At 40.5% G+C, this 24994-nt stretch overlaps 1 protein-coding gene across 2 annotated transcripts in view; it reads right to left on the bottom strand.

Moving 5' to 3' along the window:
- Positions 1–1489: 1489 nt before the first annotated feature.
- Positions 1490–24994, bottom strand: part of C1QL4 (complement C1q like 4) — a 44456-nt gene continuing 20951 nt past the window's right edge. The window contains exons 2-3 of one of the 2 annotated variants that reach the window (XR_004590535.3): positions 5154–5388; positions 2962–3308 (exon numbers count right to left, since the gene is read on the bottom strand). Coding sequence is in view for 1 of the 2 variants with exons in the window: in XM_034412552.3 (XP_034268443.2) it covers positions 5209–5388 (180 nt within the window). In the remaining variant the exon portion in view is untranslated. Of the gene's footprint in view, positions 5389–24994 lie in introns of both variants that reach the window. The other variant, XM_034412552.3, reaches the window with a different exon arrangement.

Below are 24994 nucleotides of genomic sequence, written 5' to 3'. Positions count from 1 at the left end.
AGATGGATGGATGGTTAGATTAGATAGATGATAGCTAGCTAGCTGGATGGAAGGATGGATGGATGGATGGATAGATAGATAGATAGATAGATAGATAGATAGATAGATAGAGATGGATAGATAGATAGAGATAGATAGATGATATAGAGATAGATCGATGGATGGATGGATGGATAGATAGATATAGAGATAGATCGATGGATGGATAGATAGATGATATCGAGATGGATGGATGGATATATAGATATAGATAGATAGATGATATAGAGAGATAGATATAGATAGATAGATGATATAGAGATAGATCGATGGATGGATGGATGGATGGATAGATAGATATAGAGATAGATCGATGGATGGATAGATAGATGATATCGAGATGGATGGATGGATATATAGATATAGATAGATAGATGATATAGAGAGATAGATATAGATAGATAGATGATATAGAGAGATAGATATAGATAGATAGATGATTTAGAGATAGATCGATGGATGGATGGATGGATAGATAAATAGATGATATAGAGATAGATCGATGGATGGATGGATAGATAGATGATATATAGAGATAGATCGATGGATGGATGGATGGATGGATAGATAGATGATATAGAAATAGATAGATGATACAGAGATTGATGGATAGATAGATAGATAGATAGATAGATAGATAGATAGATAGATAGAGATATAAATAGATAAACAAGCTTAGCTAGTCTCGCCCATGATGAATGTTGTCCTTGTAGAGCCGATGCTGAGATCTGGTTGATTATAGCAGCCCCTGACGGCTCCTATCAAGCCTGAGTTCCATTTTTCCTTTCTTCTTGTCACCCCAAAACTACTCAACCAGGGTCTGCTTCTGCCAGGTTGGTGTTAGGATGGGATCGTGCACAACACCCAGATTATAAATCCCCGTAGGCTTGTACTCTCCATTTAAAAATCAGCCAGTTTGGAGGAGGCTAGTCCTAGTGCAGCTTTTTTCTTTAAAAATAGTATCCTCCACTTACAGCATTAATCCTGCCATTTTGTTTCCTGGGAGTGTTTTTGTGTGTGTATTGAATGTGTATTGTGTTGAGGAATATGAAAGGAAGTATACGAACATATACAAACACACATTTATACATAAATAAATATGCAATACTCCCCCCCCCCCCCGTGTATTTCTTGATATGGCTTTCTTAAAAAGAAAGCAAACTTTTCAAAAAGAGATTATCAAGAAGTAAAATTCTTTTTCTGAGCTTAGCTTGGCCTACAAGGTAGCGAAAGTGTTCTGATGGTGCTGAAAAGTGATCTGGAGATGTTTCTTTAAAATTATTATCCAGTGGGGCATGGGACAAACAAATGTGTATCTTTCAAACGTGTGTTTTCAAATGTGTGTGTTTTCATGGACCTAGTTTGTGTAGGTGCAACCCTATAAAACATGTAGATGTTTCTGGGATCATCCATCCCCATGCAAATGAACGTGCTAAAGACAAGACATGACTCAAAAACAAAGTATCTTTATTAACTGATAAAACACAGATTCTGATAATTCAGTGACACAGAGCTGATTGGGCCCAATAGGATTTACAGTATATTCTTGGCTGCAAAGCTGGGCTGATGCTGGAGGTTATACTGTGCCCTGGAGACCCTCCACCAGGTTTCTTCTTCCCAGGCAGTGTTTCTCAACCTTGGCTCCTTAAAGATATGTGGACATCAACTCCCAGAATTCCCCAGCCAGCATGGGTGGTTGAGAAACCCTATCCTAGAGCATGTACTGAGCACCATTTGAATTCTCCCTAGGTCTCTAAAGAAAGAGCAGACATGCAGGGCAGGTCTTGCCAAATAACAGGGCTGCAATAAGAACAGGACTGCAGCCCTTGGAGGCAGACAGCGCTTTCTCTGTCCCCAAAAAGATGAGGAATGAGAGCGCTCAGAGACGAAAGCAGAAGGGGCTTCGATAACTGAGAGGAAACTGAAATGGTGGTCTTTAATCTGCAAGACATGCCTATGCTGAATAATAATATGTGCGCTCACAGGTGTGTGTACTAGAATACGTGTGGATGGATGTGCCTTCTTTATGCAACAATGATATGGCCGTGCCTCTCACAATTGTAGACCTTTGCCACTCACGCCTTTGGATGTGCAGTCTGTATGTGCAGATGCCTGAATTCCCTTTCATAGATTCCCTTCTGGTCTTCCAACTTTGGCCATGTTCATCCTCAAATAAACACCCATAAATACATGAAAGTGATGGATGTCCTGTAAATACAGTGGAAAGATTCCTGCATTTGTAAGCACTACCACAAGTAGGCACAAGTACATATATTCATTGGGCTCTATTATACATCTCAAAGCAGCATGAGAAGTCTCAAGATCTTTTTCACTTTTGGTACTTGAAAATATAACAGTGCTTCATGAGTCAGTTTGGCTAATTCTGTTTTGTTTTGGTTTTTTTTGGCTCTGAGGCTACTGAACTTCTCTTCACCCCCCTTTAAATTTTGAATAAATAGCCCTCTACATAAACATAAATATACAGTACATTTACAATTTCATTTATATTGGCACATGCATGAACAGCTATGCTATTTATGGGGTCAAGAATCTCATCTGAACAATTTTTTGACAACATGTGGAGAGATGGTGAGATCTACAAACATGTGTAAATATACAAGTGCAAGTGCACATGTTTTCATATTTCAGTGCAGATAATGACACCTAGAAAGAATTGTTGGTCTTGCTGTCCACCATGTAGAGGCGTGTGGAATGAAGAACACTTTTTGTTTGTTGTGAGAAGAAGAGGAGGAGGAGGAAGAGGGGCCCAGGGTAAAGCCAACTTAGAGCATTGACTATCTTGTCTCCTTGCTTTGATCAAAGTTCTAGACGCCAAAGCAGTGTAAAGGCAACATGCACTTGGTTGCAGAAACTCAGGAATTATTATAGGCATGCCATGGACTGGGGTCTGAAATGAAACAGTCTGAAATGACTGCATGGTTTTGGCTTAACGTGAATGCAGTTTTAATTGATAAGGCCCTGTTGGATAGGTCAGGATTGCAATGTCAGGCTAAGAGATGTTCTGTCTGAAGAACAGCCAACAAGATGTGTCCTCCACCACTTCGACATTTCATTCAGGTACCAGTTCTCTTGCTTGCTTCCATCTCACCCCCTCATGGTGCTACTTGAAGCCAGTTGCTTCATTGCTTCAATCCGTTCCATCCTTATTGAAGCGCATGGGTGCAGCATGACTTCATTTGCATCTGGGAGCTGTTCTGGTGCATATGAACATGTGTTGGGGAGGTAGCTGGAATAGGATTTCCACAGCTCTGCAAATGAAGGAGTCAAATGCTAGAATGAATATGGATGTCTTGCTGGCAAGTATACATACCTGAAGTATGATAAGAGGGATGCAGTCTTTGGTGGATAGGTCAAGGAGAAAGTGAGGTCAGAGTGAGACATCTCGAGCTTCTATTGATGCCTGTTGGGCTGGCTGTTCTGTTTTTGAGGAACATGACAAAACCCATCCATCAGCCCTTTGGCTGATTCCAGGATGGCAACCAAAGAGAACATTTGCTGCTCTTCTTGTTCGGTAGTAGAGTCATCATTTGATGTGAGGATCTATGATTCAGGATAGTACAAGTCTCATTTCTGAGTTCAAGAGGACTATGTGGAAAATGGAACAGACTCCACTGGTTTGATGTCTAAAGTCTATTTTCACATTATTTATATATCTTCATGCAGGTGAACAAAAGATTGTCCTCTGGAGCAGCTACGCCCACAATCTGTGAATAAGTGTACAAAGCTTGACAGGAATTGAGGTTAAACTGTCTAATGTCTGTTGAAAAGCAAGGTAGGAGGCAGGATTGATGAATGAAAAAGGATCCCCCTCCAATTGCTTTCAATCTCATATTGGAAAACTTTGGCCTCATATGCAGAGTTTTATCTGAATGTTTTCTCATGCTGATATATTTCAGATTATATGGAGGCCAATAGGACTGCAGAAACAAAAACTTGCTTGAAGTGCTCCATCCAACAAATAACTTCACATTGGCTGTTCTACTTGGAAAAGGATGGTCTATTTTTGCTAGCCATCAGTTGAGATCCTTAATGAGGATTATGTGTCTCTTCACCAGCAATTGAACATGTAGGCGGGATGGGTGAAGAGGAGTGTGTGTGTGTGTGTGAGAGAGAGAGAGAGAGAGAGGAGAGAGAGAGGGAGGAAAGAGAGAGAAAGAAGGGGGTCAGACAAAAAATATTATTGAGATGTTGGATAAAGAGAGGTGGATGGTCCCACACATTTTCAGTTTTGGCCCTGCCCGTCATGTCTTCACCATTGGCATTCAATGCAAATCTGCAACAGATTATTCTTGTAGAAATGTAACCCCTTCACACACAAAAGGATCTCACTCTAATCAACATAGTTTAAAAGACGGCAGGAGGATTGAAAATATATATAGCAACCAGAGCCAGCATAGTCCCACGAAATGATGCTACTCTCAGTTAAGACACCCAAATTAAATTCTCATTTAGCCATGAAGCTGGTTGGGTGATCTTAAACTGGTACTCTGAAACGGAAATATCTCATAGGATACTTGTAAGGTAGTAAGTCATCCTGAGCTTCTTCGAGGAAAGATATCAGGGGTATCAATGCAATGACTTTTATTTGGTGAACTATGAAACAGACTGCTGGCAAAAATCCCTTTTCTTTTATTTAGGGAAGGAGTATATATGTAGAGAGAATGAGTTTTGTAGAATTTGCCAGGGATTTGACTCCATTCTTATTTAATTAAGGGCTTTTCCCCTCTAAAGTACCCAAGCTCCAAAATTAGAAGTTATCTCTCTTAGGGACACTCTTTTATTGACCAAGGTCTCATAATAATTATAATAATAGGATAAAAATGCCAAATCCAGTCTAAACATCTGGTGGACTGGGCCACCAACCATAATATAATAATAGTTTACCCTGTTTCCACCCCCTCCCCGATTTTCCCCATGCAGAGAAAGTCTCATATCACCCACCCTCCTTCCATAGGAGGGGCTGGATGGGGAGGGTAGAATCGCTGCGTCTCCCAAGTTTTTCTGATTCATCCTCGATTGACCAGAGCTTACAGAAGAAGCCTCTGGGAATCCACAGAGATGGTTAAAGCCAAGAAGAATAAAAGCCGACTCACGGGGAAAGGATTTGGGGAGGCAAAACAGGGAGGGAAAAACTGGAGCCGGGAAAGCTCAGTCTGGGTAGATGATGAATCCAGAGAACGTGCTGTACTTATTGGTGTTTCCACCATGAACCTTCCCGCCATCTAGCTTGATGAAGACTTCATCACCTACGTCCAGGTGCAGGATCACGCTGTTGCTGGCATAGTCGTAGTTCTGGTCAGCATCTTGTGCAATAGCGCTGGCGCGGACCTGGTTAAAGAAAACAACAACAGAGGTTGTGCCTCGTCTGCTTGCAGAAACAATTAGAATCCAAGAATTAGGTAGAATCTCTAGTCTCACCTCCCCAGGTGAGGGTGGGATGAATGACAAAAGGCAAGGGACAAAATGTGTCCAGGTAGCCCTCGGCCCAGGGCCACAACTGAACCCAAAGTTTCCGTGGCTAAACCAGACAGCTGTTAAGGGAGTTTTGCTCCATTTTACGACTTTTCTTGTCACCGTTGTTAAATGAATCACTGCCACTGTTAAGTTAGTTCCTCGTTCGTTACGTGACTCTGACTTCCTCATTGACTTTGCCAGTCAGAAGGTCACACAAGGTGATCACATGACACTGCAACCATCTTAAATACATGCCAGTTGCCAAGTGCCCTAATTTTGATCACATGACCATGCTGCAAAGGTCGCAGTTATGAAAAATGGTCACTTTTTTCAGTGCCTTTGTAACTTTGAACGATCACTAAATGAGTGGTTGCAAGTCAAGGACTATTTGCATGCGGTTTTACGATGCAAGCTCTGTTGCCTGTTGTTGTGTGAAAGAATAGACTTTGCATTGTGACTCACAAGACCTGGGATTTTTTTCCATGTTGATATCATTGTGCTCAGGAATGGATGCAAATATTCTTATCAATAGGTTTTGAAGTAGATATGAAAACCTTTACGGCTATTCACTAAGAAGAATACATAGAGGGTGAATTTATTTAATATAAGTAGTCCTTCATTTGCATTTAGTTTGATCCCTAATTTTCTTCCATTTTCTGCCAAAGCCAATTGTTTCAGGAACTTACCTAATTTACACCTTGAATATATATATATATCTTCACCTTGAATGGTGAATATATATACACCGGGCACCTACTCTTTGAGAATGGTCATCACTCTCATCCTAGAGCCAACGTAGTATAATTTCTATCAGGAGTGTAGCAAAATCCTGCCTATGTTGCCCCCAAACTGTAATTTTTAAACTGTGAAGGAATTTCACTCAGTTCATTCTAAATTGAATGAAATGGCTGGTCCCATTATCAGGCCAAGCAGGTAAACCAGATTAGGAAACCAACTACACAGGAAGCAAGGAATTACTTTTAATGAGATTGGCTATAATGACAGAATTGTCTGATTGTGCTGTACCCAGGGCTGGATTTAGATGAAAAGAGGCCCTAGGCTATTCCACTTATGAGGTCCTTTCACCTATAGTGAAAATGTAATTTTAATTTTGCTAACAATTTGAATGTAGGCCCCTCTTGATCTTGAGGCCCTAGGCTGAAGCCTAGTTAGCCTATAGGAAAATCCGGCCCTGGCTGTACCCAGTGGTGGGTTGCCCCTGGTTCAGACCTGTTCGCAAGAACCAGCAGTAAAACTGGCGGGAGGCCCCGCCCACTGCCCCGGAAGTCATCATTGGTGATCTGCGCATGCGCAGAAGCAAGGCATGTGCGCAAGCCCATTGCGAACCTGTAGTAAAGATAAGTAGAACCCACCCCTGGCTGTCCCTCTATCCCCTTCTTATACATACTCCAGTGAAGTAGGGAGATCTTTGCCTAAGCTGCTTCTAAATGTTATCTAGTTTCTCAGGATTTAATTTTTTCGTTTGTTTCAACACTGTTGCCTAGTTAAGTGTTACCAATATTGCATATTTACTCTCTACATCTGCTCAGGCAAACTCTGGCCTTCTTCCTTTTTTTTTTGGTGCAGCTTCGCTTGAGGGTAAAAAAAAAAAAGGATGGCTCTCCACCCCAAAAAAGTAGTCTACAGAATTCCACATGGACCCCTTCCAAACAGGTTGGAATTACAATTCCCAGAATTCCCTAGCAGCACAGCCAATGTTTTTGGCACTTCTGACAGCTGAAACTCCCATCCTATCTGGAGAACATCAACTTTAAGAAGACTGCTCTAAAGAAATAGGGTTACCTATACAAAACATGTGATTCTGTTCTCTCTAGGAGCTGCAAATTCAGGAAGCTGTAAACTCAAGGACTCCCTGGATACAGCTGCAATTTATAACCATTCGTTTAGTGATCATTCATTCAAAGTTACAACAGCATTGAAAAATGTGACTTGTGACCAGTCATATGACCTCCCCCCAACAAGCCACACCCACAGAACCAGTAGGGGAAATTTTTAAATTTCACCACTGCTTACAACTGTTACCATGCCCGCATCCCCATAGTCACATGATCAAAATTCAGGCGCTTGGCAAATTGGATGTATTTACAACGGTTGCACTGTCCTGGGTACATGTGATCACCATTTGTAACCTTCCCAACTATCTTACCAGAAGCAAAGTCAATGAGGGAACCCAGATTAACAGCCATGTGATTCGCTTAACAATTGCAGTGATTCACTTGGCAACTGTGGCAAAAAAAGGGGGCACAACTCACTTTAACAACTACCTCTCTTAACAATGGAAAATTTGGGCTCAGATGTGCTTGTAAATTGAGGACTACCTGTATTCTGAATCCTGAAAACTGAGTTAATTATGAAAAGAGAGTAAATTTGCTATATTTCTTGTCACTTCAAAGAGAGCATCCAGAGACCCAAGAAGAAATGTCATTCGCTGTGCAGTCAACCACTTTTCTGCCTTCTGAGATGTCGTGAAAACCTGTGCCCACGCTCTTGCAATGTATTTTCCTGGTATTATGGGCTAAGGTACTTCAGGGAACAAACAAGGCATTAACCCTGGCATGCTCAGGAAGATTAAGTTCAAGTATCAAATTCTGTACATGTGCAATGTGATCATAGAGCAGGTAACAAATGTGGCTCAGACAGAGCATACCAAACAATGATTAATCTTTGAGGAGCACTCAATAATTGTAGATTGACAAGGGACGGCAGCTGCAGCTGCAGAGGACACCTGAGGCCTGAATACCTCCTATACATCCTAACTGGGCATTAACTCAAGGCGCTGTTTCTCATCCAATCAAACTTTTAGGAGATACAGTATAATTTCTGGAGCTTCCTTTGTGTGCTAAGGCACCTTTTTATTATTTTTATTCATTTTATTCCGCCTTTATTATTTTTATAAACAACTCAAGGCAGTGAATATATCTAATGGTCCTTTTTTCTCCTATTTCCCCAACAGCAACAACCTTGTGAGGTGAGTTGGCCTGAGAGAGAAAGACTGGTCCAAGGTTACCCAGCTGGCTTTCATAGCTAACGTGAGAAAAACTCAATAGTTCCCAGTTTTTAACCTGGTACTTTAACCACTGGACCAAACTAGCTTTTTCATTCCAGACAGCTTCATGTTTGGAACATCTGCCTATTAACTGATTTACACATGGACTATTCTAATGTGAATAGATACCTCAGCCTGCGCATTTAAAAATAAATTCCATTGATTTATGAGCATTAGCTTGTCTGGCTGTTTGGATAATTCCTTTGGTACTGATAAAAAAAAGTAATCTTTCTCCTGTTGCTAAGTGAAAATAGCTTTCTGGCATTTATTTTGATTGTCTGGAAGGCATATTTGGTAAAGATGTTGAATACCTGAGGCTGGATTACACCTGGCCACTTTCTTCCTCTTTTCCCATAACATTTTATGATGTCTTGATTGTTATGTCTTGTTTGGGCAAGAAAAAACCCAAATGCACAGGTATAGTATATAGGTGGTACCTGGCTCAATAGTAGTAACTGTGAGAGAGATCTTGGAGTCCTAGTGGACAATCACTTAAACATGAGCCAGCAGTGTGCTGCAGCTGCCAAAAAAGCCAATGCAGTTCTAGGCTGCATTAATCAAGATTACATGAAGTGCTGATACCACTTTATAATGGCTTGATAAGGCCACACTTGGAATACTGCATCCAGTTTTAGTTGCCACAATGTAAAAAAGATGTTGAGACTCTAGAAAGAATGCAGAGAAGAGCAACAAAGATGATTAGGGGACTGGAGGCTAAAACATACGAAGAATGGCTGCTGGAATTGGGTATGCCTAGTTTAATGAAAAGAAGGACCAGGGGTGACATGATAGCAGTGTTCCAATATCTAAGGGGCTGCCACAAAGAAGAAGGGGTCAACCTATTCTCCAAAGCACCTGAAGGCAGGACAAGAAGCAATGGATGGACATTAATCAAGGAGAGAAGCAAACTAGAACTAAGGAGAAATTTCCTGACAGAACAATTAATCAGTGGAACAACTTGCCTCCAGAAGCTGTGAATACTCTAACACTGGAAGTTTTTAAGAGATTGGACAACCATTTGTCTGAAATGGTCTAGGGTTTCCTGCCTGAGCAGGGGTTGGACTAGAGTAGATCTTAAGCTCCCCTCCAACTCTGTCGTTCTGTTATTCTGGTGTTACAAGTCCATCCAAGTGAGAGCAACTAATTCACTGTAGGTGCTCCTAAAAAGTGACTTGTTGTTATCAAAACCATCTGGACATGGCTTTGTAGTCACCAGGAACTGAGCCTAACCTAAAGGTGTCCCTACTTTTATTGAGTAGGTCCAAAGGTAGCTGCTGCCTCCTCAAATGCAGATTTCCTTCAGGAGAAGAGGTGTATGAGCCGAGTGCCTTCACTCTGTAAATCAGCTCACTAAATTCTGAGAGTTATAGACAAAATACAGATTATAGATGCAGATGACAATGCCCAAAGAAAGAAAACATCAACCGTAACATTTGCAACAGCCAGGAAGCTTCCCTTTGCATGAAAATTGGATTGTTTAGGGGTCCACAAAGTAAGAGAGACAAAAGGATTAGGCCACAGCAATAATTCTGTCTTTTACTTTTAAATCCCATGAAAGATCACATATTTGGCAATTTTGTGAAATAGCTCCCATCGAATCCCTGACTTCAAATGACAAGGCTGGTTTTACAGATTACGCTGTCACGATTTTGTTAAACTTGGTTTCTTGAATAAAGCGTGATTGATTGGGTTGGCACAACACGCAGAATTGAAACCAAAGAAACTGCATTATGGCTGAGCACGTACAGAATTGTGAACCTTTCTAGGATGTTTTTAGTATTGTGATGTTGTCCTCCATCACAGCCCAAGACTGGATTAAGATGGTATGAGTCAGTCGGTAAATAAGAGGGTAGAGGGCTGCCAACTCAAATAATATTCTTCAGTCTTCTGCCTCAAGTAAGACTTTGGCATTTGTGCTCCTGCCTGGTATGGGGGGAAAAATGGAAGTCCTATTTATGTACTTTAACAGAAGGGAGGTGGGACAATGTGTGAATCTGTGTGTGTGGTTTGAATCGGGGAGATATTAATTGCCAGTTAATCCTATTGGATGCCTGGATGCTTCTAGATAAATAACCTCTAGTGTTATCATTCAAAAGAGGATGACACATTACTGTTTTTCCAACCTCTGTTAGCACAAATTCTATGAAGGAAAAAAAAAATCGTAAGAAATACAGAGGAAAGCACAAAGGGTTTTTACAAAAGGGTTTGCAATCTGACTTCTCCCCCCTTCCCTTTTATAAATCTCATGAATGAAGCATGTTACTATACAATAAGAGCCTGTTTTGCAAGCAATCCTGGAGTTGTCTCCAGGGAGCCCACAACACCTATTTCTGGATGTGCAATTTAGTTGCAGGGAGTTGAGGCATAGCTAAGGGAGCTGAATAATGAACAACCCAATGAGTATTAAGATGTTTTCCTACCGCAGAATATTCTGCACTTGAAAGGCATCAAGGTAGCCAGAACTGACCATCACAAGAGTTTTCTTTGAATGTGCCTATTCTTGCAGTTGACTTGCTGCTTCTGAGCTTCGTATCTAATATTGCTCTTGCCTTATAACCAAGTATGTAAATAGATGGATCGCAAGGTTTGCTTGAGTGAAAAGAGCTCAGGTTAGGATAACCCATGTTTTGAAAACTGACAGAAATTTACAAATGCTGGGGTGGTCTCATCTTCAGATTATTCTTTTATTGTTCATAGATAAATATTTTTTCCTCTGTTTTATATGCAAGGTGACAGGAATTAGAGACATCTGACTGGAATAATAGACATATCACTTTCAGCTTCTGCTAGGGAGAAATGGTTGCTTTGAGTAATGCCACCCTTCATCCAAGGAACTCTTCTGCACCACTGTTTTAAATGCTCAGGAGCCGCTTTGTATCAATCTGTGACTGGCTGCACCACAACTGAATAGTACTCTTCAGAGTCAGGTGGCATACATGTTCAAATAACAACAATAGCAATAATAACAATATCATGGCTCTGGACTCTCCTTCAGAACATCCTTCCTCCCAAGGTTGCTGCTCTGGGGGAAAAAAATGGGAGGAGGGAGTGCTATGGTAGTCCTTGAGTTACGACTGTAATTGAGCCTGCAGTTACAGCCGTAAATTGTGACAGTCATAAAGTGGGTCATCACATGACAGAATTGGATTTTATGTTTTTTTTTGCTTTTTTTTGTGTGGTGGTGGTAGTTTAAACAAAGCCATTGTTCACTCTGGGGAGGTTTTTGCCAGAATTTGGAAGTAAATGTTGGTTCCTTGCAAAAATATTGTAAATGGTGGTCGCATGATTGTGGGGTACTGCAAGGGGCTGTAAATGTGGGGCTGTTGCTGAGCACCCAAAATGCAATCACATGACTGCAAAGGAGGGAGCAGCAAACATTGGCGCTTAGAAACTGGGTTTTAAGTAGCTTTTTGGGGGCGTCTGTCATAAGTTTGAATGGTCACGGAGTGACCAGTCCTAAGTTGAGGATAACTTGTATTTCACCTTGAGCTCTTGCAGGAAAGGTAGATTATAAATCTAATATATAAACTTTTTTTAATTAAAAAAAAATCTCCTTAATGGACTTAAAGAAAAACAAAGAAGTTGCATTATTGTGAAATGAGCTGCAGACCAGCTCCTTCTAGTGAGGAATGCTTTCTTTAATTTGGAACCATTGACAGCTGGATTCCCATTTTTTACATAGTGTCATCTTTTCAGTGGAGAGTTGGATTATAACTGTTTATATTGTTTTTCTTATTTGTTTCTTTTAATCTGAGTGATACAGATAACATTGGTCACTGCTCAATCATCTTCAATTGGAATGACTCATGTGCCTTGTCAAACAAATGGAGCAAAATAACATTTCCCTGTTGGCTCACTCAAAACAATATTAAGTGGATGGTGTGGTGTATGGGGAAGAATTGAAGCGGGGAGCTGGGAGGCAGGAGAGTAGTCTCAGTGAAAGGCTGGCTCTGTGCTCCAGCATTTTTGATGCAAAATGATCCTCCTGCAGGGATTCTTTTTGTGTCACAATAGAGCAGGGGTATCATACTCAAGGCCTGCGGCCCAGATATGGCCCGCGGGGTGCTTAGATCTGGCCCATGGGGCTGCTTTGGAAACGGGGAAGGACTGGCCCATGGTACCTCTGCCACCAAAAACCGAGGGGCCACGGGCGGTAGGAGGCTGTCACAGCCAAAACTGGAGCTCCATTTTCACTGGCAGAGGGTTGCAGGAGGCCGTCGCAGCTGAAAACAGAGTCCAGAAGCCCATGTTCACTGGCAGAGCGCTTGGGCCGCCACAGGTGCCCCCGATATGAGTGACGACGAGCTGGCCATGCCCACCCCGGCTACACCCACCCCAGCCCCCCGAGGTCAAACACAATCCTGATGCCCTTAATGAAATTAAGTTTGACACCCCTCCTATAGAGGGCATCAGGCATGTGATCACATGGGCACTGAGCCAATCCAGAAGCAGCACATCTGTCACCTGTAGAAGGGTCCAAAATCTATCAAATCAAATAATTTTATTCCAGTTGTTAACCAGCAGAACCCAAGCCTCTCCTTGAGCCATGAAGTTGCTGATATTGGGTGCTGATGGTGACTTAATGAATTGTCCATGTAGTTACCAGGAGTCAACAGTGACTTGAATGAAGTCTGCAAATTCATATTTCTACCTCCATTCTCGGCATCTATTGTGTTGTTATGTTAAAATAGTCAAGGGACCTGTTGTGAAGTTGTGGGCCTAGAGTGTGGTAGCTGAAAATCAAAGCTGAGAAACAGACTGGAAGCTAATCAGATAAACTCTCCCCATGTGTCTCAGCCTGAGAGACTGCACAGGATCCAAATGGGTTCGCTTCTCTCAAGCCCATCTTCAAAAGGGCTTTCCAGGGCACAGGTCTGAACTGATAACAGAAGGTGGGCCATTTTAGTGAGCTAGTATGTAATCCTATCAATAAGCTTGTACTGGCAATTTCTCATCCTATCCCAGCTCCAAGTTGTTTTGCTGAAGGCTCCAAGCAGTGGTGGGTTTCTACCGGTTCGCCCTGGTTTGGGCGAATCGGTAGTGGCTGTGGTGGGAGGCTCCGCCCACCCCCCCGGATGTCATCACAGATGCTCTACGCATGCACAGAAGTGCCGCGCGCAAGCACGCACTCACAGTTTCAAACCGGTAGCGAAGGTAAATGGAACCCACTACTGGCTCTAAGGATTCTTAATCTAGATCTATCCAAGTATGGCACTAAGATTTCAAAACCTTCCCCTTTGATGCTGACAATGTCACTTGATTCTCCAAGCGTAATGTTTCTATTAGTGTTTCGAGAAATGTATTATACAGGGTGCACATATCAGCTTCTGCAAAAAATATCATAGATGGGACAGATCTGACAGCAGAAAGGGCACTGCCTGGAAACCAATATATAAAAATTTCACTACCCCCTAAATATTCTTTCCAGAGTTCAAATTGGCTATTCTTGAACAAATAGAGGATAGGGTTTTCTTCATTTTCTTATATTACATTTTCTCTTTCTACAGTTAGTATGGAATTGGGAGAGAAAAATAGAGAGAAATCCTATGAAGACCTATTATTTATTTATTTATTTATTATTGCAATTTATATGCCGCCTTTCTCCCTGGGGATTCAAGGCAGCTTACAAAATGACAAATTCCAATACAAATCACAATGAAATAAAATTAAAATCAGCGACCCTATTAAAAACAATTTAAAATTATGACAGTGTACCCCCAAACGGATCAGTTGAGTTGACGAAACCTATGAAAGGCTTAAAATGAATAAATGATAAACAAACAAACAACCAATTTGACATTGAAGAAACCCAGTCTTCAGTAGCTGGTAAACTGCTACGCAGGCTGATCAGTCATGTTCCTCCCTTCCCCTTCTTTGTTATTACATTATATGAAATGTAATTAGTGCATGTTATGTTAATTCCGTTTAATTAAATTAATTTGCATTGTTAATTTCAGCACTAGAACATATGCTACTTTCAATTTTTCCACACCTTTTAGTAACACAACTGAAAGTGTCATCCAGAAGAGATTTGAATTACTGTGTGAAGGAAAGAAGGCAGGTCTTGTTACCTTTTTATTGTTGTCGGAATCCTTGTGGTTTGCTGTTCTATAGAAATAAATAACCTATATAATTGTGTGTGTGTGTGTGTGTGTGCACATGTGCCTGTGCCTTTGAGTCACTCTTGACTCACTGGACAAATACTTGAAGTTTTCTTGGCAAGATTCCTGAAGTGGTCTGCCACTGCCTTCTTCATGGGGCTGAGTGACTGCCCAAGGTCACCCAGCTGGCTTTGTGCCTAATAGAGGACTAGAACTTACAGTCTCCCAGTTTCTAGCCTACAACCAAACAATCTCTTTATAATCAAGGATAGAATAGGTTAATTTTAATCAAAAAAATTATTCCCCCCTCCCAAATAGGCCATTAAGACCCATTTAAATAAATGTTATGTTTACATCATTCTACTTAATTATTTAATTTAAGAATTGAATATTGGAGTTGTTTAAATTAAATCATGTAAAATAATTAGTAATTCCCTATTTTGAACTTTTGAACAAAGATGAATCTTCTTCGGTAGCTTCTGCAATTAATGTACACTGGGTTGCAATTAAATAGAAAGGGAGTGTACCAATTCAAAACGTTTAGACAATAATTGAGTAACTCTTTGCATTCCACTATTATCTGACTAAAAATACAGATGGTAATGTACTTCGCCTAGGTTTTCTAGGTAATTGTGCAAGGATATTAACGCAGGCTCTTTTCTTAGTATTTAAATATGCAATATCTTCCTGGCTAAATAATTTAACATGGGAACAAGAACATAATTCAGCTCAGTTTGAAGGTTTTCTACTCCCACTGATTTTTATGGGAAATTAAATGTCAACCAAACACCCTGCAGTTGAAGTTAACATCCTGGTTTACACATCATGCTTTAATTGTCTGACTTAATATCTTATCACCAATTGCTGGATTTCTATTATATACTGTACTTAGGAGTAACTAAACCAAATACGTTGTTAAATAGTGCAAATGTAGGCAACATGTTTGTGTGCATGGGCCACAGTTTTAGAAATTTTTAGCTTACAATTAATGCAGGGCACATCTGAAATTGTGTGTGTGTATTTAGTTCTGCCCTAAAAAAAATCTATTTTACCTGGCCCAGAATCAGATGGTTACCATCCAATTTAAGCAGCAGCTTAGTGCATTTGTGAATCCAGTCAGGGAGAAATAGCATTGTTCAATTTACAAAACGATACAATGCAGATTTATTCAAGCATGCTATTTCTTAAACAAGAGTAGCTCTTTACACTTATGAATATATTTAGATTGACACTTAATTATGCCTTGACTGGTTGTCTAAATTAGTCAATGTTCACAAATGCTAATAATTGCCACAATAATTTTACAAGACTTCATCTCAAGAGACATTTTTTTTTACATTCAAACAGATGCTTGTGTTTCATAGCCATCAAGTATTTAGTTGTTCCTATAGATTTATATTTACATGCATACATATTCATTATGTTATTTACCTGTGCGAGATTATGCAAAATGCAGAAAAGGACCTACAACTTGGTCATTCCATATCCTCTTGTCCTTCAAAACCAATGACTCTTCAACCATACTGATGCATTTCTTTGTACATTGCCTTCTGTTACTTAAACTTCTTGCTTCTCTTTTTTTCAGATTCTCGTCAACTCCATACTTATTGACCCATCCGCTCTGCCTTTACATTTTTGCAACTGGATCCTTAAGGTAAAGGTAAAGGTTCCCCCGCATATGCGTGCCAGTCGTTTCTGGCTCTAGGGGGTGGTGCTCATCTCTGTTTCTAGGCTGAAGAGCTAGCGCTGTCCGAAGACGTCTCCATTGTCATGTGGCCGGCATGACTAAACACCGAAGGCGCACGGAGAGCTGTTACCTTCCCACTAAAGTGGTCCCTATTTTTCTACTTGCAATTTTTATGTGCTTTCGAACTGCTAGGTTGGCAGCAGCTGGGACAAACAACGGGAGCTCACTCCATTATGTGGCGCTAGGGATTCAAACCGCTGAACTGCCGACCTTCTGATTGACAAGCTCAGCATCTTAGCCACTGAGCCACTGTGTCTCTTCCTATTACACCAAATCAAATCAACACTCTTCTTTCTCTTATCACTCATTTTTGCACAGGTAGTCCTCGACTTACAACAGCTTGTTTAGTGACTGTTCAGAGTTACGACAGCACTGAAAAATGTGACTTATGACCATTTTTTAGAGTTATGACCTTTTGCAATATCCCCGTGGTCATGTGATCAAAATTCAGATGCTTGGCAACTAGTTCATATTTATGACCAATGCTGTGTCCCAAAGACATGTGATCACCTTTTCTGACCTTCTGATAAGCAAAGTCAATGGGGAAGCCAGATTCAGTTAACAACCGGGTTGCTAACTAAGTAACTGCAGTGATCCACTTAACAACTGTGGCAAGAAAAATCGTGAAATGGGGCAAAAGTCATTTAACAAATGTCTCACTTAACAACAGAAATTTTGGGCCCAATTGTGGTTGTAAATCAAGGACTACCTGTAGTGTATCCACTCTAATCCAGCAGCTACTCATTTTGAATCTTAGTTCCTCTTCATTTGCTACACTCTTCTTAGGTGACCCATTTTTATCGGCTCAAATTTATAGCTCTTCTGAAAGCCCCAAATTTAATTTCCCAATAGCAAAATTGACAAAAGCATGCAAATATACACAGGCATTTTTGTTCATTTTAACAAATTTGATTGTTGTTTTGCAAATGACCTTATGTACCATACCTTTCTACAGTTTTCACACATCTTATATTTGATTCATCTACCTTAATGTTTTAGTAGACAATCTACTAAGCCAGTGATGGCTAACCTTTTTGCCATCGTGTGCCAAAAGCTGGGGGAGTGTGGGGTGATTGCATGCGCGTGTGCCCATACCCATAATGTGTGTGCGACCCCCACCCCATACTCCCCTTGCTTTTGGCATGCGATGGCACGGTGGGCCCAGTAGGCTCATTTTTTGCCCTTCCCAGGCTCCAGAGGCTTTCTAGAATCCTGGGGAGGGTGAAAACAGCCTTCCCACCCTCTCCAGAGACCCCCCCCCCCGGAGGTTGGAAACAGCCCATTTGCTGACTTCCAGTGGGCCCAGAAGGCCCAAAAATCAGCTGGCCAGCGCGCGCATGCGTACTGGAGCTGAGCTAGGGCAATGCTCGCGTGCCCACCAATATGGCTCCACATGCCACCTGTGGCACGCGTGTCATAGGTTCGCCATCACGGTACTAAGCTATACAAAGTTGTTTACTTGCACTAACTTTTCATCATGTATGAATAGTGTGCAGTTTAAAATTCGGTTTTCTCTGTCAAATGCAACTGTTTTGCTTTTTGATAAGAAACTGTTGCAACTACAGTATAGTATATCTAGCATTCACTGCAGACCATTTTCATTCCACAACAGAGTTGCCTCACACAAATGCATGCACATATTCAACACACTTCTAGCCTCACCACAATCAACAACTTATAGCCTCACAACAACTCCCTATGCAGTTATCTATAAATACACTAAACATGAAATACATTCGCATATAGTTTTACCACTGATGTTTTAATTATTGCTGAGTTTTTATTGTATTAATCAAGGGAAAGATTGGAAATTATGGCAATATATAAATATAATTAATAATTCAAGCCTCTTCATTTTATTATACACTTTCTCTAAATCTATAACGATTAAATAAATTTTCCTTGTCACATACATAGATTTCTCAGTAACTGACTGAAGAATAAAAATATAACTTGTACACTCACTGCCCAGGATAAAGCTAGACTTTGCTGTTTAGCTGAAAATTTTTATATATATTATATTTATATATAATATATATTTCATCAGCTAGCCATACCCTTACTGGAGTCGAACTTGGGCTGCCTGCATGCTAGGCAGTTGTATTAGCCTCTGAGCCACAAATAAGTAAGGGTATGGCTAGCTGATGAGAGCTAAATAGCTTGAAATAGATCGATACTAGTCTCCCTTTATTTCTTTATCAGCGAAATATAAATTTGGTATAAAAATGGTTTGTCGAGAATGCAACTGTTTGAGGGCTCCTGGATTGGAGCTGAAAGGCGAAAGGGAAGCAGAATGCTTCCTCCCACATGTTGGGGTAGACCAGGTGCCTCGATAGAAAAACATATATATGTAGGTCTTTGGTTATTCGGGTTTTCTCCTGCGTAAAATTGGAGGTTTCTTGGCAACGTTTCGACGAAGTAACTGCCAGTGGGGGTGTGAACTGATTGGGTGGGAGCTTGGCTGTGTTCTGATTGGGCAGAGGTGTGTTCTGATTGGTTGGCAGTTAAAAGGAAGAAACAGTTGCGATCACACACATTGCTCCTAGAAGCACGAAGCCGAGAACACCAGCCTGAAGATGACGAATGAGACTTCGTCGAAACGTTGCCAAGAAACCTCCAATTTTACGCGGGAGAAAACCCGAATAACCAAAGACCTACATACAAACACCCGCGAAAACCTCAGAAAACACATATATATATGTATGTATGTATGTATGTATGTATGTATGTATGTATGTATTTGTATATGTAGGTCTTTGGTTATTTGGGTTTTCTCCCGTGTAAAATTGGAGGTGTCTTGGCAACGTTTCGACAAAGTCTCATTCGTCATCTTCAGGCTGGTGTTCTCGGCTTCGTGCTTCTAGGAGATATATATATATATATATATATATATATATATATATATATATATATATAAATTTTCTTACTTCTTCGTAGGGTTTATGTGTGTTTTTCTTCTAGCCAGGTTATCCCTACGTAACCAAGGTTTTTTTTTTGGTAGCTCCAGCTCAGCAGAATCACATCCACTTGTTTCTGGGCTTTTTTCCTTTCTAACAGCTAGTAAAACCTTATATATATATATGTATATGACCAGATACCTTTTTTACATTTTATATATATATATATATATATATATATAATATATATATATATATATATATATATATATATATATATATATATATATATATATAATGTAAAAAAGGTATCTGGTCATGTTCTAGTATTTTTATCAATTGTTAGAAGTAGAATACCTCATTATTGAAATACTTTTATAAACAGACCTAAATAAGATTTTGAAAATTTTTTGATAGACATGCAAATTTGATGGTATTTGGGATGCATAAATTGGTGGTTTTATTACTGAATATGCTTTACATCGAAGAGGAAAAAATGAGATTATTTGGAAAACAAAATTCAAGAGCTTCTGAATATACATATTAGACAACCTCTGCTAAAATAATACAAAGCTTATTATCACCTTCTGTACTCTTTTAATGAGAATTCTGCCAAATAACTTTTCAGGCACAAGCTATTTCTCCAAAGTTTTGGAATTCATTCTATCTTTCCCATTGGTAGAAAGGAATAAAGGCCTTCTTCTGATTCAGTATTTTAAATATATGAACTCATATCAGACTTCATTTTTATTTGTTGGTCTTTTTAGCCAAAAGACATTGTATAATTGATTGCTTAAAAACTGGTTTTAAAATAAACATGCAGTTTTACTTTTTAATAATTGATTTCCATCAGTTGCAGCAAGAAAAAAAATGTTTGTGCTTCCTAAGGCAAAAGATTCACCAGGGGTTCTTTAAATTAACTATCTCTGGGTCAACTCCCACCTACGTAGGAATTAGAATTGCCTTGGACAGCAAGATGAGTGGTATATACAGGGGTGGGCTTCAAAGATTTCAGCAACGGGTTCTCTGGCCGGTTGCTGGGTGGGTGTGGCCATGGTGGGCGTGGCCTAGTCGGCCTCCTGCACCATGGCGGGGTGGGGTGTTTTCGCCTTCCGAAGGGTCTGGAGACTTTCCTCGAACCTCTGGGAGAGCGAAAACTGCCTCCCCTGGGCTCCGGAGGCAGGAAATAGGCCTATTTCTGGCCTTCCGAGAGGCCCATTTTTCCCCCTCCACGAGCCTCTGCGCGGGCCCTGCACTTACCTCGCATCCAAAACGGGCCGCATGGAGACTCCTGGGAGGGGCGGGGTGAGCGGGGCCAGCCAGGGTTGGGATTTGGAGGTCCTCCGAATCTGCCCAAGAGAATAAATACACCCAAACTGGCCATCTGAGCTCAAAGTTAGAATAAGATAGATAATGTTTTACTGCTAGGTTAGTCCATTACTGAACTCAAAGTATCAATGGAGGAACAGAGATATTGCTTCAATACAATGAAAGACAATCTAATTACAATACATCAACCAATCCAAGCTGTTACCAAAGTATTGAATAGGGACAATGTTTTCCTATGTGTGGCCCTTCAAGTCAGTGTTGACTCCTGCTGCTGTCTGGACTTCGTTGTTCAGTCACTAAGTTGTGTCTGACTCTTTGCAACCCCATGGACCACAGTACACCTGTCCCCCTCTGTCTCCTGGAATTTGTTCAAATTCATGTTCATTGGATTGTTGCCTTTGCTTCTTGTTGAGGTTGAGAAAAAGAGACTGGCTCAAGATCTGGCTTTGTGTCCAACACAGGACTAGAACTCACAGACTGATGGCTTCTGGTGTCTTAACCACCTCACAAACTGGCTCTCTTTTAACCCATTTTCTTCGGTATAATTCAGCCTCCATTCTTATTTGTGAGGGCTTCCTCTGTATCTCAACTACTGGGTAAACCTGTTAACCCCCCATCTTATTTTTCCTCCATCCCTTTTTTCTCTTTAGCTCATTGTACTGTATTTAAACTCCTATAATAGTGATGTGCATGTGATGAAGTGAAGTGCCATTCACAAACGCCTTAATACAGTTGGTTATTCTCAAAAGTGCTTTCAGATTTGTGTCGCTCCTGTGTTGCTCTGTGCCTAATACATACAACACCCAGGGTTATTTGGAAAAAAAAAATCAGGAAAATATTCTTTTATCTTCAAGGAACCACTAAAGTGAATCAGAAGCAAAGTAGCCTGTGATCAGAGATCAGAAATTCTAGCTTTTCAGCTGAGACCCAAAGTGCAGAAAATAATTTGAATTGGTTCTAAGAGGGCCTTTTTCTTGATGTAGGATTGCTTGCGTCCTGCTACCAAACAATGTACACAGTGCATGCCAAGCTATCCTTGTTATTTTTATCTATGTACTGCTCTCCACAAAGAATAAACAACATTTGGAGGGAATGTAAATAGTTCCCAATCATTCAGGCATCTCCGTTTTTACTTTCTCTAAATTTGGTAGTGTTAGGGAGAAAAAATACTTTGGAGAGGCAATATTGGACTCGTGTGGTGCGACCAGTGTTCCTAGATAATTTTTCGCCCATGAAGAGAATGTGTGCATGATCCTGATTCTGAAACTCCCACAGGCTAGTCATCTTAAACAAGCAGGAAAGCAGATGTCCTTGCGCTAACATCCCTAAAGTAACTTTTGGAACATTTCTGAGCCCTGCAAATGTGTTAAAACATGGCAAGACCTCATTTAAAGTTGTCTGTATCCCTCTGCCTTTGGAGAAACGGGGTTTCACTTTTTTTTTTTTACTCTGCCACCGATGTCCAGATTCACCTTGCACAATTTAATCCACCAGTGTGTTTAGTGCTCCAGAGAAACCAAGAGATGCAGCCACATACCCCAGCTTTGGTGCATATGTCTAAGGACAGATATATCAATGATGTGAAAAGCTCAAATGCTCTAGTGACAGTGTCCAGGTAATAAATCTCTTGGATAGACAGATCAAAAGAGGCCAGCATCAGGCTTTGCCAAACAAATCTCTGACAATAGAGTGAGCTCTTACATGGATCAAGCTGTCACCAGGGGAGATGAAAGCCTGCCTGTATCAGCAAAGGAAGGATAAACTTGCCATGTGGAGCTTATGTCTGAGCCATTGACATAGGGCAACTGCCATGGGGCCGGAGACAGGATTTAATGGGGAATCGGCCATATCTAGGGTTGCTGGTTCAAACTGGGCTCAAGATACTTGCTTTCTCTCTGCTTTGTAGGCAAGTCCATGAAAAGGACACCATCAAAGATGTATTTTGTTTATTGCTTCCTGACTCTAAAAATCACTAGTACTCTGTTCTCAGTAAAACCAGGCTTGAATTCTCCAAATTAAAAACAGTCAGAATAAGCCTGAAAGGTGTTAAAACAGTCAACATTATTTACTGTGAGGTATAGTACATGCCTGAGAAATAATACGATACTTTTTGGAAAAGGATATCTGCATTGAATCATACAACTTATTTCTTCTGGATCAAATGCAGATGAGCGGAATTCAAACCCCCAATTCTGTTGTGCCTTGGAAATATATTGCACACTATACCAATATTCTGGGAACAGCAACATGTCATTCCCGAAATATGTGTGAAAATGCATAGGATTAACAGAGGCAGCAAAAGGTCGAGTGTGTTAATTCCTGAGATTGAACTCTCAGTTTCAAATATGATCAAGCACAGTTAATTGAAACAGTAACAGTAACCATTGTTTAATAACTGATTATCTTTTCTGTTTGCATTCATTTAACAGAATAGCAGAAAATAGATATCCTCAACTTACAACAGTTTGCTTAGTGACCATTCGAAGTTACAACAGCATTGAAAAAAGTGACATCTTTTTTTGACGCTTACGACTGTTGTAGCATCCCCATGGTCACGTGATCAAAATTCAGATGCTTGGCAACTGACTGATGTTTCTGACAGTTGCAGGGGATCATGTAATCGCCCTTCAAGACCTTCTGACAAGCAAAGTCAATGGGGAAACCAGATTCACTTAACAACCCTGTTACTAATTTAACAATTGCAGTGAATCACTTAATAATTGTGGCAAGAAAGGTAGTAAACTTGGGCAAAAGTTACTTAATGAATGTCTTATTTAGCGACATAAATTTTGAGTCACAATTGTGGTCGCAAATTGAGGACTACTTGTAACAGAGTTGGAAGGAACCTTGGAGGTCTTCTAGTCCAACCCCCTGCACAAGCAGGAAACCCTATACCATTCTGGACAAATGGCTGTCCAATCTCTTCTTAAAAAACCTCTGGTAATGGAGCACCCACCACTTCTGAAGGCAAGCCATTCCACTGGTCAATTGTTCTCACTGTCAGGAAATTTCTCTTTAGCTCTAGGTTGCTTCTCTCTTTGATTAGTTTCCATCCATTCCTTCTTGTCCTGCCTTCTGGTGTTTTGGAAAATATGTTAACCCCCCCACCTCTTCTTTATGGTAGCCCCTCAAATATTGGACACTGTTATCATGTCACCCCTGGTCCTTTTTTTCACTAGACTAGATGATTTCTTGAGGTTTTTATTGTTTTATATTGTTTTATAATGTTAGAATTATAAAATGATTTGTTTCACTTGATTGAGTTGGGAGGCAATAAGAATAAAATGAATTAATAAATAAAGAAAAATATTGTTCTCTTGCTTATTCTTTCTACATTTCCCTTCTTTTCTCCAGATGTCTCTCTTGCTTTTCTCACCTTTTTTTTTTAGTTAAGTACCATGCACATGGATGGTGCCAAATAAATAAATTGCTAATTGCAGTAATTCACCCTATGAGCCAATCCGTTAATTAACAACTGTGGTAATGTGTTACATGCAAGAGGTAGAGAGACAAAAGCTGCTCTAAGAAAACCATTCCAGACCACTGACCACCTCCTAGGCAGCATTTCAGCCAACCCAGAGGAAATTACAAAAGGTCTTAAACAGAATTAATAAATGGATTTCGTGGTTAATTAGTCTTTCAGAGCCAATGAAGAAACTGAATGAATGGGCTGGAGGCAAACAGAGAATAGATATTTATCTATGTTTTCTTAAAGCAGGTTTGAGTCTCCTGTTGACTCAGCTACTTTTTTTGCTGACATAATACTGTATTAGAGAACCAGCTTGGTGTAGTGGTGAAATCACCAGGTTAGAAGATGGGTGTCAGAGTTCCAAGTAACACCCCCAACGAAAAAAAAAAAATCCGAGGCTAGAAGTTCCTCAAAGTTCCACTTTATTAGAGATGTCATATTGCATATCTGGGATACATTGGCGCATTCATATTGGAATCTGAAAGCTTCCAGGTTTTCCCCACCCAAAGGAAAGTCAAAGTTCCTTCCCCTGCACCCACCCTTTAGCAAACTGCAGTGAAAGACAGGATGCACTTTCCCTAGTATGCATGGGAGGTTAAGCTGAACTGTTACTGGGTTAATTACTTTCACAATTGGAAAAGGTCCTAGGAACTTAGATCCTAGCTTTTTAATGGACAACTTCAATCTAATATATTTGGTTGATAGGTAAAACCGATCTCCCACATGGAACGGGGGTTGGAAAGATCGGTGTTTGTCCGCTTGTTTTTTATACGCATCAACTGCTTCCGCCAGCACTTTCTTGGTGTCTTCCCAGCCCCTTTTTAACAACTCCATCCATTCGGTTAGAGACATGGAGGAGGGTGGCTCTCT

Source organism: Pantherophis guttatus, chromosome 2 (assembly GCF_059756535.1).
Source record: "Pantherophis guttatus breed Tessera chromosome 2, ASM5975653v1, whole genome shotgun sequence".
NCBI lineage: Eukaryota > Metazoa > Chordata > Lepidosauria > Squamata > Colubridae > Pantherophis > Pantherophis guttatus.
Note: the sequence above shows the minus strand (reverse complement) of the source record. Positions and strands in the feature narration are given on the sequence as shown.